The sequence below is a fragment of the Vicugna pacos genome, chromosome 12, assembly GCF_048564905.1.
Source record: "Vicugna pacos chromosome 12, VicPac4, whole genome shotgun sequence".
Lineage (NCBI taxonomy): Eukaryota > Metazoa > Chordata > Mammalia > Artiodactyla > Camelidae > Vicugna > Vicugna pacos.
Genome location: NC_132998.1, coordinates 45,393,512 through 45,410,724, shown reverse-complemented (window position 1 = coordinate 45,410,724; position 17,213 = coordinate 45,393,512). Strand labels below are relative to the sequence as shown.

The window sequence follows — 17,213 nt, the reverse complement described above, 5'->3', positions numbered from 1 at the left end:
GGATTCAGGCTTTGTGCAACCTCAGGTTGAATTATAGTATATACATACGGAATAGCCACACTTTATCTTCTGGGTGGAAATCTGTTAGTCTAATAGACCAAGAAGGCATTTAATTTCTCTGCTTATAGAAAAGTCTGACTATTCACTATGAGTAAAGAAAGCTTTAATTTGTTCCTCCAGCACAGGAAGTACAGGATAGCAGAGTGGTTACTCATCAGCACGGAGGAGTTTAGAGGTGAAAGTAGCCCTGCCAGAAGCCTTGAACCACCAGCTAGCCTAGTGGTAAATGCCCTCTCTGACTGCCGAGAATGGTAAATATGTCAGAGTCCCGAATTAGTTCAGCACTGGCTCTTCAGAATTACCAACTCCAATGCTTGGCCTCATTTACTTGTCATTAATACTGTTGGAGGTCAGCCTCTTTTTAGTACTTTATGACCTATGTGAAAACAATGGTTTATTCACGGCAGGTGGGCTCATCACCAGACTCAGGATGGTCAACTCTCAGCTGGGAAAAGGCAGAAGAACCAAACCAAAAGGGATAGATCTATTTTTAATGTTTTTGAACTTTACTGAGGTATAATTGACAAATCAAACTGTAGGGTATTTAGTGTACATCATTTGATGTATGCCTATATTATGAAAGGATTCTTCCCATCTACTTAATTAACACATTCATCACCACCCATGTTAATTTTTTTTTTCTATTGAGAATGTTTAAGTTCTACTCTCTTGGCAAATTTCAATAGTACAATACAGTGTTATCAACTATAGTCACTACGTTATACATTAGATTCTCAGACCTTCATCTTATAGCTGAAAGTTGGTACAAGAGGGACAGTTCTAGATGGAGTTATAAGTAGACATACACATCCTTGATATAGTCATGGAGAAGTCTTACTTTTTCAGGCTGGTAGCTAGAGCTTGTCCTGAAGGAGAAGAAGAACACAAGCCTGAGGCATTGCAACTCTGTAGTAGCTACCACAGGAGATAGTGAAGATGGATTGTCAAAATAGCACGACTGTAGAAAGCATTAATTTGAACTATGTGAAATTGCTGATACTCGACTGGTCTTGACTTAACAAAAATGGCCAATTCTTACCATCACAGTAATAGGAGGGAAAAGAAGACAGGTTGGTTGGGGACCTCACATATGCCACTAAGTTTGATTTTTGAGACTATTTGCAGCCCTTTGATAGAAGTGAATTGAAAGGGTAGTACAAGGGAGACTTCTCCACCCTGCGGAGAAGAAAATGAACAGATGTTATGGTATCTACCTGTCCATCTGCCTTCTAGCTTCATCCAAGCTGTTTCCCAGAGCAAAACAGAAACTCTTTGAAGAGATTTTACCTAGAAACCTACGTGTATAATGTAGAAACCTTTTGGTTATGAAAGGGATTTCAAAATCTGATAAAAGGAATGTGAACATAAACACATTAAAAAAATTCGGAATATTTATGAACTCCCCTGAAGTTCAGGTCAGAAACCCTTCGTTTGAAAGATAAGGATAGAATCCTTTCAAGCAGTGATACAACCAAAGTAAAATCCTAAACTAAGATTTAATTTTCAAAGGTCTCTGGGCAGCACAGAAAAAGCTGCTGGCCTGGGGACTAATCCTTCCATCTTTGGTGATAAGGAAGTTGTACTTAGGGAGCTAGGTCTTACAAATCATGATGTGTATGTCCTGTCTGAAGTTTGACTTACAGATGGAGGCATAAAGAATTTAGAGCAATCAGGCACCTCTCTCCAATTATTTTCTTGGTTAATGGCCCCTTGTAATCAAATTTCAGTTATCAGTATATTCTTTATTAATACTCTGATTGGCTCATTTATTTATAACAGGTGGGAAAAGGCAGCAAAGCTTAGCGTTAAATTCCAGGCCCACGCACTAGGGTAACCAGGCAGGTGGGTATTGGAAATAGCCTAGCTTTGGGTGATGCTTAGTATTGAGGAATTTGGCGTTGGTTCTCAAACCTGACTGTGGATTATAATGATTTAGGGGGCCCATAAAACATAACAGCTTCCAGCCCCATTTAAAGACTGATTAGATCAGAATCTCAGGGAGTGGGGACCAGGCACTGGTACATTTCAAAAACATCCCAAGAAGTTCTAATGTACATTTAGGGTTGACAGTCACTGGTTTAGTGTAAAATTAGATGGTGGTAAGGGTACCATGAAGGAAGGCAAGATGGCAGCTTATTCTCACAGGTGAGGCCCATGGAACAATGGGAAATCTCTAGCAAATAATCAAGAAAGTCGGTTGATATAAATTTGTAGTTACTAAATTGTAGTTTTAGGTAAGTTTTAATTCCTTAAAAGGGAGTTTGCTGTAGTAACACAAGATCCAAGGGCTGAGGGTCTTAAGCAATTATCTCATCTGGATTTAAAGCAGCAGTGATGTTTTCAAAATTGGGACAAGATGAGTTATCAAGAGAGGAACTTTATGGAAGAAAAACCCATTTGTAAAAAGGTTGATGCTTATTTCAAAACTCACAAAAGAAATAATATACCCTGGAGAATTGCTCTTGTTTTAACAAGTCTCAAGTTCAGATGTTGCCTGCCCAAACCCTCATCCCTTGATAAAGACACCAGGCATGCAGTAGGAACTCAACAAATGCTATTGCCAATTTCATCACTCTTCCAGAATAAATAAGCCAACATTGCTGCACCTGTCTGCTGAAATGAAAATCAGGACTAGTCCATAAGGGATTTTGCTGTCTTCACCGTAGAACTGCAGTAAAAACATGCCTTCGGTGACATTCTCAGAAGCAGTGTTCAAAAAGAGAATCCAAAAAAGGCAAAACCTACTCTTGGCTCAAAAATTTTATGTCAGAGTCTGAGAAATCACAAGTACCCTTGACCCCAAGCCTTGAATAAACTCAAATCATAAGATTAATAATAAAGACAGTGCGGTTTGGGGTTTTTTTTTTTTTTTTTTTTTTTTTTTGCTCAGAGGTGTAACTATAATGCTTATATCTTTTTTTTTCCTAGTTGCTGTATTTCACTATTTTCTGTGTTGAAAACTTAACCTCAGTGGAAATTACGTGAGAAGCTGAGACATCATATGATTTTCTGACTCTGAACTTATATCTGTGGTCTGCTAATATTAACACAGGGAAGCATTAAGTGGTAGATAGTTACAAGTGCAAGTTAATTTTATGATATTTGGTATCGTAAAGAGAACTGTCGTATTCTCTGTGCTTTGTACCATCACTAACTGCATTATAAGTATTAACAATTGATATTTTATAAATCTCTGATGTTAAAAATTCATGATTTATAACAGCTGAAAGCTCATAATCCCTGCTTTGCTGTTAAGGGATTTCTTTCTGCCTTTGTCTTCTGGGCAGTGACTAACACTGTGGACTTTAGAGGGAGGCGATCAAAGCAAATGGTAATGACATCGATTGAGTTTTCAAGAGATTGTAAGTCATTGTTACCTTTTATCTGCATTACTACTTTAGGTGTGTATGTTGTTTGTTAAAAATCCCTGTCATCTTAGAGTCTTCTCATTTGAGAACTGAATAGGTTTGGGGCTATTGCCCTTTACTGAATATGCGAGTTCTGGAATCTGTCAATTTTTCCAAGCAGGTCTGCATACTTAGTGTTTTACTGGTTACTTTTAAAAAGCATTGTAAAGGGATTATATGGCTTATGTGTGCGTGTGTACCTGTGTGTGCCAATGAGCCTGTGATGTGCAGGAGGGCAGGAGAGAAGAGTGTTCAATCAAATCAATAAGCCATTGAGTCATTTTCATTTAGAATTCATGATGAAAGAGGCCTATTGGCTTTGCTTCAGTTCTCTGAAGCTACTAATGGAGATAGGTGCTAAGAACATATGGGTCCCATATTTATTACCACAGTCCTTCCCTTTAGTAGACGCAAAGTAGCTTACAGCATCAGCTGTGTAATTTTTAGTAATATTACTGTGCACACCCCCATAATTACTAGAGTACTAGTTCCTTTAGAGCAGGACCTTACATGGCTTGTTCAAAAAAATTTTCCCAGAATTTAGAATAGTGTCGAGCCCATAGTATCTGGCCAATAAATATTTATTAAGTCAATGAATATATTAGCACTGCCTAGTGTGTTATGATTGTTTGTATGTGAACAATGGCTTCTGATGCAAGATCTGCTTCTGCGCTGTCTTCTGTTAGCTGAAGTGTTTACATCGTTCAGATCCTAATGATTGTGTTAATCAGTAGGCTGTTTTGATGAACAGTAATTTCTTTGATATATCGTAACTTATGTTTCAATTAAGATTTGAGATCAGTTAGACGTTTTAAGAAAATAAAAAATAAAGAACATAAGTATTAAAGTAATTCCAAAATAGGGAAATATCATTCATTGCTTCAGACAATCTTCTGGGGAATGGACAATAAAATGCAAAACAATGGAACCTTTCTTAGTTCAATTAACTTACAAAAAAACATTGTGAGCTTTTATGCATCACTTCTATAAGTGTCCTAATTGTAATGCCATGCTATCATGATCTTTTTTATGCTATAAGTATAATATTGATGGAAATTTGTTTTGTGCAAGGTCAGAATTCCAACAGTTCTAATTTTGTATTATCTATAAAAAGTGTGGTACAATTTTAACTAAAATTTCTAATAAACTATTGTTGTCATTATCATTAGATATAGTTAATTTGAAGGCACTGTAAAATACATCAAATTGTGTCTTATATGTAGGTAGTCATTATGGTATAGCATTTTCATTATAACACTAATATCACTCTTGACTGAGTATATTATTGTCCCACGACACAGGCATTGTAGTGGAATTAAACTCCAATTGGCTGTGAAATATTTCATCAGTGGAGGTCAAACCACTTTAAAATGTTGTATCAGTGCTTTGAGCTTATTGAAGAGATATTGGCAAAGTGATTTATTCTTATTTAATAGGCAGGAAAATGGCAGCTAAGACAGGGCAAGTCAATTGACAAATCATTTTTATGTGGATGAGATCAAGTTTCTAAAGGCACAATCCAGTACACAGGGTGATGAGTGCCTAAGTCAGATTAAAGAAGTAAAAAAGTCAAATATTTACCTCTCTTGATTAGAAATAATAAAGTTTGTGCTGATGTGCTCAAGACTTCAAAATTTGTGAGTCAAATTATATGCATGAATTGACAGATTGTATTTGGCAGCTTTTTAGACTATCTCATTGTGTTCACCTATATGAGGTAATAATGAAATAAATTGAAATCAAGCGTTTTGGGATAGTTGTGATAATAAAAATAAATTTCCAGTTGCAGCATATATCTTCTTTGGTATTAAAAGAGCAAGAGAAAAAGCAACAGAATATAAGAGAGAAGTTTCTTTAAAAAAAAGAATATAATTGTATTCAAGAATATTAAGGGCAACTATTAAAAAATAAATGTAAAAACCAAATAGCGCCCTAGCAAAGATCCAATTAGAAGTAGATAGTGAATGTGAAATATTAAACAGAGCTATGGTCGACCTCATGTTGTCATCCACTCCTTTATTATTCTTTGGGGAGATCTCTAAGTTTGCTACTAGCAAATTCTATCCTTCCTTCCTTCTTTCCATCTCAACCGTTCCTCCCTCCCTCTTTCTTTCCTTTCCTTTTTTTTTTTTTTTTTTGATACCATAGTTTAGTGTTTCCCAAGTGTGTTTTCCAGAATATAAGATCTATGGAATGCTTAGATGGTGATGTGGACAGAGAAGTTTAGGAAATGTTACATGGAGTCACTCATCTCTTGGAAATTCCTGATGTACTTTAGCACTTTTTAGTCTTCAAGAAATGGTCCAAAATAAGAAACCTCAAACCCTTCCAAAAGAATTGGACTGTGAAACATATATATATTTTAACATAATATATATAAACATTCCAGGCACCTGACCTTAGAAACGAAGAAGTACCAGTGATGAGAATGGATTGAGGAATGAGCGCCTATGGCTGATAGATCTTATGGGACACTTCGAATTTTTGCAGAATTACTGATTTATTTATGCTGTGCTCATTTTCCACTTTGTAGAAACATCAGTTAAAAATGCTTTGTGTCCTTTTGAATTGTAGTTTGTAAAAATTGTTATATTCTTATGAGTGGATTTTCCATTGAACATATGTATAATGTCATTTTTGAGGCTGTGGAAGACCTACATTTTGAGATGCTTTATTGGATTTTTCTTTAAATTCATAGAAGTTGCTTTTTCTTGGAGTGAGACTTCTAATTGAAAAGGTCATTGCTCAGAAATCACTGTGATTTTAGGTTTTTCTGTCTTCTCATATATTTTGAGAATTGCGATTGTCATTTAAAAAGCAATCACATAAAAAAAGTTTAATGCTAGAAATTCATAGCAGCACATTTCTCATTTAGTCTGCCACACAAAACAACGTATTTAATTTCTTGGCAAGTAGAAGACTGTTTTTTTGTTACTAATTTGAATGTGAGATATATATATATATTTCCTGTCCTTTTTCTTTCAAAACTTAAGGAAGGAAAAGTTGCATTTTGAACAGCTTTTAGGATGCAGTTTTGGAGCAAATGCCCTCTCTGATGTCTGGGCATTTGGTTTGTTTTATTTATAACGGAACATGGGACTATTTTAAAACTACGATATGTTGAGAACTCCATTTTGTTAATATTGCTCTGTTAAATGTGTAAGTATTGAACTGTCAATGAAATATGAGACGTTTTACCCAGTGACATTTTAAATGAATCTCATTGCAGGGGAAGCCTGTGGGAACACCAGATGCTGGTGCTTATTTCCGTGTGCTGGCGGAGCATGGAGTTGCCGCCTTGTTTACAGCGCCGACTGCAATTAGAGCAATCCGTCAACAGGACCCTGGGGCAGCCTTGGGGAAGCAGTACTCTCTGACAAGGTGAACGCGAGATGCACAGGGCAAATTACATTAAAAACTGCAATCAGAATGAATAACGGAACCTTAATATAGTTTTTCTGGCACTGCAATACCTCCCTCATGGAAAAAGCCAAAGGTTCTGAATGTTAACAATGACTGTTCTAAACGTATCTTTGAAATATTTGGAATTTCCACTATACTGTGGGTATTTTAAAATATCATACCATTTTTAATTTTTAATTTAATTTTAATATCATATCATTTTTATATCATATCTTTTCATTCAAAACTTACCAAAATATTTCTTTTTAAACTACCCTGCTTATATTTTCCTTAAAGTAGTATGCTAATTATGATATAAAATGCATTTATGTATAATAAACTTGTTAACATCTAAGTATCTTTTGAAAATAGAAGGAAGTCTTAAATAAAGAGAAAATATTATTTGATTTCATATATACAGCTAAAACATGGAAATTATAGTCCAAATTACCTTTGTGGAAAGAGTGAAGGAAATTATTTTTCTATTGTTTTGTAATAATATGCACTGAATAGTTTATATACTTTTGTGCTGGTTTATTGACATTCATGTTAGTTTAATGATATGTATATTCCAAGATAATTCTAATAATTTGTGTCTTCAAGGCAATTTTCATTATCAATTCTTATTGAACTTCTTTGAAATAGGTCACTGCTAGTATATACTAAAAGGATTTTGTAGTTTCTTCAAGTCAAAAATGGGTTTGAATTAAGTCGGTTTGAATTTTTTTAGTTAAATGCCAGATGTTATGAATTTTGTGCTGCTGTGCCCCCAAGAAGGAGTTCATAGTTATCATACAGCAGTTGCAGGTGTAAGCAAGAAACTTCCAATTTGGGCAGCATCAGTGGTTTTATTCCTTTTTCCTCTATTTTTTATTTTATGAAAGAAATAATCTGGATTTACATAAAATGAACATTAAAATGTGTTCATAAAATGAATCTTCCATTATAATATTTCTATTTACCCTCTATTTGTTCTTTTCCTTAACTGCATTTTAATTTAGTTTCCTCCAATTTTAGTTGAAGGATAGAAACATAGATTTTGGTAAAAACATCTTGGGCTATGTATAGTCTTCATGTGTTAAGACAATTCCAGGGTTTTTGAACAAACAGTATCTGTAGGTTTTGCAGTGTCTCTTTACTGACAAAAACATTCTGATTACAGTGCTTGAGTTGTGTGACCAGCAAGGTCTCCTGTTTGCTGCATCCTCTTTTCCCATTTGTACATGGGTTTAGATGTTTAGAAAGGCAGAAACCATGTCTACTTTGCCTCATGTATAAACCATCAAACAATACTGAAGGAATACCCATTAAATCACTGTTCTCTCAAACTCATAGGTATAGACACGGAGTATGAGATTTTAGGGTAAGAGAAATTGCAGTAAGTTTCTCCTGGTCTTCCCTCTTTGTCTTTAGGCACCTAAGTTATTCATGATGATGTGCACCTATGTTTTTAATAAACCTTTAGGAATGCAGACTCTGCAAGCACCCTCAATTATTCAAATTGCTGCTATTAATAAACACAAACACTTGCTGAGCACCTCCTATGTGCCAGGTGTAAGCGGTTAAAGTCTGTTATCTCATTTAGTCCTCACAATAAATAAGGATTGTGATTACTCTCATTTTACAGGTGAATAGATAGGACCAGAGAGTTTAAGTAACTCTTTGGAAATAAACTAACTCAGGCCATCTGAATAGATCCCACACTCTTAACTAAATACCATAGACATATTCTTCCTATGATAGGTAAATTAGGAAACTAACTTGACCCAGGGAGTTTTGTCATTCATGGAATAAAAGCAGCTTTTGCTTTTCATTTATATTCTCGTCTATGCAAATCATACCTTCAACTGAACTACTTTAATAGATTCTCACTTGTGGAATAAGAGAATGTTAGAAACAGAAGGAACCTCAAAAAACCCAACTGTCTCCTTAGGAAACTGAAGACCAAAAAAATTAAGTTTGGGAGGAACATAATAAAAACCAGAACCCATGTGTTTTCATACAACTACACCTTTAATTTTATATTTGGATTCCAGACATTTCATACTTACTGAATGGGTATTTTGCTGGGTATTATCATTGCAGGTTAATGATTAATTTACAGTTTGCTTCTCCTCTTACAGAACATTTTAAGTGATGAAGTTTTCTTTTTAAAATGTGTTAGGTACCTCAGTAAAAATTATCTTAAGTATATATTTAACGATTTGCCCCAAATTTCAGCCCCCAAAGTTTACGAGTGATACTGTAAAATAGGGAACTAACCAGAATTGTAAATTCATTTTATCATAGATGACTAGAGTTTGGAAAAATAGATGAGAAGTCATCTAGTGTAATCACTTCATTTCACAATAGAGAAGACTTTGCCACAGAGAGGTGAAATTACATTCCCTGGATTACATAACTACTTCGGGGCAAAGCCAGGACTAGGCAGTATGGTATGGTGGTTTAGATTCTGACTCTAGAGTTGAACTCACTGGGCTTAAATCTATCATTTACTTACTGATTGTATGACCTTAAAAAAATGATATATTCTTTCTTTCTTTCCTTCTTTCTTTCCTTCTTTCTTTCCCTTTCTTCCTCCCTTTCTTCCTTTTCTTTCTCCCTTTCTTCCTTTTCTTTCTCTCTTTCTTTCTTCCTTTCTTTCTTTCTTTCTCTCTCTCCCTCTCTCTCTTCCTTCCTTCCTTCCTTTCTTTCTTTGTTTCTTTGTTTCTTTCTTTCTTTTCTTCCTTCCTTCCTTCCTTTCTTTCTTCCTGACTTTAAGAACAGTAATCGTACAAGATTATAATGAAAATAAAAGATACATAATCCATGCAAAGCACTTGGAACTGTTCTTAACATACCAAGTCTTAGCTATTATTATCGCCTTCTGCTTTTTAATTCACTGCTCTTTTTATCACATTGTAGTGATTTATTTTCCCATGATCTTCTAGTTCAGTTTTAAGAAAGTTAGAAGAAATTCCGTACTGAGATTTGCATTCAAGATAGCACAGTACCTCATACTTTGATGTAGCTTTTCGTTGCCAACTACAGAGCAATGAGAGATAATACAAAAAAGAAGAAGCAGAGCATCAGAACTGAGATGAAAAATAAACATTTTTGTGGATTGGAAATGGATTAGATTTGCAAAGTGGTAAGGGTGGCTGAAGCCAGAGGCTTGCTAGGTGCACAAGCAGGCATTAGAGGAGTAATAGAGACTCGGTATTGCCCTGCTTATTCAGGTCATGGAGTCAGAGCTTGCTTAGTAATTGAAGGTGGGCTGGGCTGTTACTCGCCACTCAGAAAAGGAGGCTAATGGTAATGGTTGTCAGTTGTTTTCTGGGACTGTGACATATAGCATGCTTTGGTCTCGGGTTCTGAATGAGGCAAAGAACAGCCTAGCAACCAGAGACTGAACCAAACTACCCATCTGTCATCCTGGAATAGGATGTGTGACATTCTGAGTATCACTGTGGGTTAATACTTCTGAGCCATCATTATGGCATTGGACTTCTAGAGGATAGTTGTATCACCTACAAACTCAGAGAAGGAGAGCATAGGAGACAGAAAGAGTTAAAAATAAAAACAAAGAACTTCTTTTTTGACAAGAGAGTGAGAAATAAAATTCTAAACACACAAAGAACTCTAATGCTAATAAAATCAACAGTTAGAATGTGGATTCATTCCAATTGAGATTATTTTTGTAATATAGTCAAATCATACTTGACAATAAGTCTGTTAAGAATAATCAGTCATAAACTAATTTTATATGAAATTATTAAATATGTAATGGGTATGAAAAATAAAAAACATTCAATGGATAGTGTAAACCAAATAAATAAATAAAAGAAATAGATGGGCACAATCAAGTAAGACTGATTAAAATTACAAATACACAATACAAATAGAATTGAGGATATTGTCCAGAATGCAAAGCAGAGAGGAAAAGCAAAAAAAAAAAAAATCTGAAAGAACCATTTAGGGACTTGAAGAGAAGAATAGGAAACTACAAATATATCTAGTAGGAATTTCAGAAGAAGAAAATGGAAACATTATTAAAGAAATGACAACTGAAGAGCCAATAAATGAATATGTTACAGAATTGAAGAAAGATGTGGCTCCCAGATGGAAAAAGCCATCCAAATACTAAGCAGGTTGAATATAAGTAAATTCTCATTGGACAGGTCATTTGAAAACTGCAGAACATGAATTGTAGCTATAGATTAAAGAAAAAAGAAGAAGAAGAAAGAGAGAGAGAGGGAGAGAGAGAGGAAGAAAGGAAGGAAGGAAGAGTAAGACAGAAAGACAGAAAGAAAGACAGACAGACAGAAAGAAAGAAAGAGAAAGAAAGAAAGAAAGACTATCAGAGGGAGTCAACAGATCACTGAAAAGGAAAATCCAAACTGATGCCAACAGATGCCAGATGACAAGAGGGAAAGTTCTTCAAAGTTCTGAGGGAGAACTGTCAAACAAGAATCTTTCATTGAAGACTGAGGCTAAAATAGAAACATGTTCATCCAGACAAAGCCAAGAGAACTTAAAATCCAAAGGCTTTTCTGAAGGAAAAATGAACATAGGGGGAATGGTATGGGAGACAAAAAAAGCAGCAGCAAAAACTGATGAATTATGTTGTTGAATTTATATGGTCTGTTACTCTAATAATGATAATTGGATATTGTGTTTAAACAGAAGCCAAACAATGCAATAAATAGCAGTAGCAAATGGTGGAGAGTTTTTTTTTTTCAAAAGGTAGTTTAAATTTTTTTAGTGGGGAGCAATGGAAGAAAATAGAATTAAGGAAAGGTGGAGAGAACTACAGAGACATTGAGGGCAAAGATAATGATGCTCTGTCATGTGAACTAGAAGTTGACAAGGTGTCACTGAAATAATCTATTTTTATTTAACTTCTGTTGGCACAAGTGAAGAGTAATTTTCTCTTGTTTGCTAGTTTATGGACCTTGAAAGAAATACTCATTTTAGTTTTCTTCTACCCCTACTTTATTACCTGAAAGTTCTTCACCAGAATTTATCTTTAGCATTTTATCCATTACCGTGCAGCTTTTCTGTGTATTTTGGAATAAAATTAGCATTACCATTTTTCTGTTTGCCTTTTTGCTTAATTTTCAACTTCATTTGAGTCTTGAATTGTACTCAGTTTTATATAGAATTGAGGAAAGGTGGATAGGTCTCATTCCCCTTATTTCTACTCTGGGTAGTGTATATTGTCATTCTGTTTATCCTTTTAGTATACATTTGGGAGTAGATTTATCTTTCCACGTGTTACCATCGTCAGAATATCTCCCATGTATTGAGTGAGTCTGGAACAATCTAGGGCACACTATCCAGTAAAACTGAACTCTGTAGTAGTAGGTACTAGCCGCATGTCACTACTGAACTACTGACTCTTAACAAAGGGTAATACTATGAAGAAATTGACATTTTTATTTTTTTTCAATTTTAAATAGCCACAGTAGCTAGTAGCTACCATATTATGCAGTGCAGATACAGGATATATGTAACTAATATGGATAAATTTACCCTCCAGAGAGTCCAAATCACTGTGAAAAAAATAGCTAATTTTCACTTTTACAAAATATATTTTTAAATAAAAATCAATTTTTGAATTTTTAAATATGAGGCATTTATCTCTTTGTATTGTTAATAAAATAATGGCAAGGTCCTTAATGAGAGATTTTACTGTTGAAAATATTTCTATTCCTTTTTTGCAAGCCTGAAGGACTAAATGTGCTTTAAAAAATAAGAATATACTATTGCCCTTAGGCATGAGTTTATCTTTAAATTATATTTTTTAATTTTAGATTTATACTAAGATTTTTTTCAGTAATCATTTGATTGTAAAAATTAAAAATCACATACCATGGTTTTATTTATTGTGAGGAATTAAGAGTTAAATAATATTTGATTGAATAGTTATTAAAAGATTTTAAATTGTTTCATTAGTCATCTTATTCCTAAACTTGTTTTTGTTTATAGTATGTTTATACTCAGGTATATCAGAGTTTGTATTTTTGGCTTGTTTATTTGTTGTTGTTGTTGTTTTTACAATGACATACAACTTATTTCTGAAAAGCTTTCCAGGGAAATGCAAATTGTCATAGCAGTAAGTCCTGCCACTCAGACCTCCTGGACAACCCCCATCTCCACCTCCACCTCCACCTTTTCCCCCCGGGGGGGGGGGGACTGCCCGGGTTCCTTTGTCACCTCTTCTCCATGGTGGTGACAGCCTCCAAAGTCAGGCCCCTGGGATCCTGCCCTGACCCTCCTTCTATCCTCCACACCTCTGCCAATGGCGACTTCCTAAAGCAAACATCTCAAGGTGCCACTCTCCTGCTTAAAATCTTTAATGGCTTTAATTCGCTTCTCATTGCCTTCATGATGAAATCCAAATTCCTTAGAAAGCCCTACAGGCCCCTCCGGGACAAGGCCCAGGCCTGCCGCTCTAAACGACTTCACTTGCTTCTCGTTTACCCTAGAAATGCATGATATTCTTAATCATGGAAGTTTAAAAAAATATCAGGAAGCTGATTGTTTGAATAAGATAAAAATAAAGTATGGCCATATTTTTCAGTGTTAGGATTATCAACAATATGGTGCTTATATTTTTATTTTGTCTTGCCTTTACATAGCATCTAAAATCATAGCTGTATCAACCTCATTTTACATTTTAAAACTTTACACTAACCTTCATTATACTTTAACCTACTTTTAATAACTTAATGCATTTAATTCATTTCTGCTCTAATGTTTCTGTCTGATGAGGACATAATTGATAATCCAAATTTTAATTTCAAGCAAGTTATAAATGAATACACATTTGATTACATAAATTTTACCTCAAATTGCAAATATATATGTAGTTTGTTTAAATGTTTAACTACCTAAAATTCCCAGATATTTTGATTGGTATTGCGATCATAAAGATGAATCTTCCTAAGAAGCTCACAGTCCATTGTCAGAAATAGGCAGCAAACAATTACAGAATAGATACATGTTTATAGCAGAAACAGGAAATGCATGTTCTTGGAGCATAGAGGGGAAATATTTGAATCTTCATGGGCTCTTCATGAAATGATATAAGTTAAGGGAATGGTAGGAAATATTCTGTGGCTCTATTACATTGTTCAGGGTAGTAGGGTTTGTTTGGGTTTTATTTCGATGATAATGAATTGACTTTTCATATGTATATTCTTTGTTTTGACAGATAGGCTATGGGGCCATTGATAAGGGGAGAAAAATAGTCATTCTGTTAATGAACCGCCAGTAGTGTTAACCAATTCTGGTTTTTCTATTTCATCCTTCCTGTTCTGTGGCATGGTGCTCTCTGCCAAAAATTGTTCATTCCTTAGTAATCGTCTGGTCCTTTTGATAAAAGCTTTTTTAACCTGGAAAGCCATAATGGCATTTACTTTTTAACTACCTATCTTTCCTATCTATATCCTTGGAATAGGAGAAATATGTGTTGAAATTAGAGTAATCTTTAGCAAAGTAACTCAGGAGAAAGATCAAGTGCATCATATTTATGAGCATATTTGTTGCCTTAGCTGTTACTTGAGAGTATTTCTGTGTATAAGCTGAAGTAGAATACAGCAATCAAGCTTGGAGCTAAAATTAGCAGAGGTAATGCCAAGGAGGAAAAAGGTTTTTCCATTTTGATCATTAGGTGAATAACACAGATAGATTACGAAGCTCAATTCAGTTGCTCTTCTCAAAACTGAGAAGCTATAGATGTGAATTCTACTTTTGAAGCATCTCTTTCCAGTGCTATGATATGCATTCAGTCATATTTGGGTCAAGACAAATAATGCCTCTGACCATTCTACAGTGTGTTATACTGGTGGTATGACTATTTTCCTCTGACAGAATTAATGCGCTTGGATTGTACAATGTTTAAAAGAAGGTAGATGGAATTCTTTCAATTTATTTTCAGGGAATAATTTGAATTCACTCAACCCTCTTATATTCAGGTTCAAAACATTATTTGTGGCTGGAGAACGATGTGACTTGGAGACGCTGGAATGGTCCAAAAAAGTCTTCCGAGTACCCGTCCTAGACCACTGGTGGCAAACTGGTGAGCATTTTCCAAGCATATGCATAACTATTGCAGGAATGTTCAGAAACTCTGCAAGGATTGGAGGAAATTCTGAATTATGATGATCAGGTACAGACTCAGGAATTAGGTGGTTCTGGTTTCATTAGAAATAAGCAATTCCTTGATCATCCTTTTGTTGAAAACATCTTCATAAATGACATTGATGCTACCGTCCTCTTGGTCCTTACATATAAAGCCCCAGAGACCTCTTTTGCTGCTGCTTCTCTTTGTTTCCCATATCAGGTGAGTCCCTGAATCTCAGGTTTTCCTTTGAAGTGTCTGTTGGATTCACTGCACCTTCAGTGTTCCTATTGCCTTTGAGCTGTGGCAGCTACCTTATCATCTGCCCTGATTAAATTATCCCCATCCCCTATCTCGGTCCTCTCTGCTTCCCTGTACACCCTACACACTGCTCCCAGAGTACCTTTTTTCGGGAAGCACTGTTTCTTTAATAGGATTTCCTGTGGTTTTCTGGCTCCCTTCTGATGTTCAGACCTCTTCTGCCTAGCACTCAAGACAGAGAAATTTATTTTTCACCAAAAGACTACTATATATGTAATTTATTCATTTACGTATTTATTCTCTATTATCCTTCCACTAAGTGATCCTTGGGAACAGCTTGTCATATTCAGTGGTTAGACTAAAATTTTGGTACAGGTTGAAAAAATCTTTCTTCTGCTTCTTTTGAAGGATTATTGTGTACATATGTGAAAGTAAGTAGATTATCTGGAATCTGTTTTCCTCATCACTGAGTCTGGTGATTTTGTTGGCTTTACCATTTGGCCCAGTGAGCGTAGCTATGAGTTATGGGGGCCTTGTGGCCTTCATGTGGACATATTTCAGTTCAACCTTACTTGGTTCAACTTATTAGGTTAACAATTGTGTATTAGCCTTTTCAGAATTTCCATCTCCTGAGCAATTGGGGCATGATATCAAATTTGGATTAAAAAATTAATAAAATTTCTTAGCAAAAATTAGGTCTGATTTTTAAAATGATTATATCTAGAAGATCGAGTGGCTAAAACTGAATTTCAGTGTCTAATATTTTAGAACTCTGATTCTAATAAATTATACTTTTTACATTATTTCGTTGGATATTACTTTTAGAAAAACATGTTTTGTATATCATTTGTAATAAAAAATATCAAATGATCAGAGCAGAATACATGTTCCTTAAGTAAGATGAAAATCAGAGTTTCTGTTTTCTCATATATGATTTGCTAAGGGAGAAATTTTTTATCTAAATTCAGATTTGTAGCCATTTGGGGATGAAAAAGATAAGATTGAATTTGGAGAAAGAGCAATGCTATGTGTAAAATACATAAAAACGAGTAAAAAATTATGACCCCTGCAAGGAACAGTATTTATAGAATTGATGCATACCCTATTCACCAGAAAAGTTCTAACACTTATTTTCCTGGGCATAAAGAGGAAACTATCTTACCACCTTTGAAGATGTTTTCCAAGATGCTTTTCCTCTCCTGGTCAAAATGGAGGGTTGTTGCCAACACATAAGTGACCTTACACAAATGCTTGTAGAAGAGTTTTGTTTCCCCCCTTTCCTCCTTAAAGGTGGCTGTGCTGAAGCTTGTTGAAGGAAACCAACACATTAATAAATAAAATTATGATTCTTTTACTTTTTCTTACTGATGTCTTTGCAGATTATAGCCTGTGCAGATGTAGTGCATCCAGGCTTACAAAAAAAAAAAAAAAAAAAACCAAAAACCAGAAAACTCTCTGAAGCCTGAGAAACAAGCATATGTGGTCTCTAGTGGGTACTGAATTCCATGTGAATTTGCAATTTTTCTTTAATGTGTTGTTCAGAGGGAATTAATAGCCACAGTATGTCCGTGTGCTGTCACTTTAATCAGGTTTGAATGGCTGCTCATTACTGTGGAAAACATAGTGGATTTCTACTCAAAATGACTGATTCTTTCCATCTGCACATTTAATTTTACAGCATTGATATTGTGTCTGATTAAAGTACACAAAGACATACACATGGAAAGGTATGTATGTAGGCAACTAGCTAGCTGGATAGGTCGGTGGTTTTGTCCTTATTTTTGTAAAGGAAATTAATCCCAGGTGGTGCAGATGTCTGCTACTAACAGAAAATTTAGTTAGAGTCTTTATTTGCATAGAAGAAATCAATTTGCTGTTTTCAAAGTTGCATGTTGTGGTAAATAATTGCAAAGTGATACTGAAGTTTAATATTTGCAACTGTTCAGCTTTCTTAAAGTGATATCAGATTAATAGGG

The 17,213-nt window shown here is 34.9% G+C and overlaps 1 protein-coding gene across 2 annotated transcripts in view; it reads left to right on the top strand.

Moving 5' to 3' along the window:
- ACSS3 (acyl-CoA synthetase short chain family member 3) overlaps positions 1–17,213 on the top strand; it is a 134,764-nt gene that overhangs the window by 77,719 nt on the left and 39,832 nt on the right. For both annotated transcript variants that reach the window (XM_072973331.1, XM_072973332.1), the window contains 2 exons: positions 6,697–6,848; positions 14,831–14,934. In XM_072973331.1, the coding sequence (XP_072829432.1) occupies positions 6,697–6,848; positions 14,831–14,934 (256 nt within the window). The remainder of the gene's footprint in view (positions 1–6,696; positions 6,849–14,830; positions 14,935–17,213) is intronic.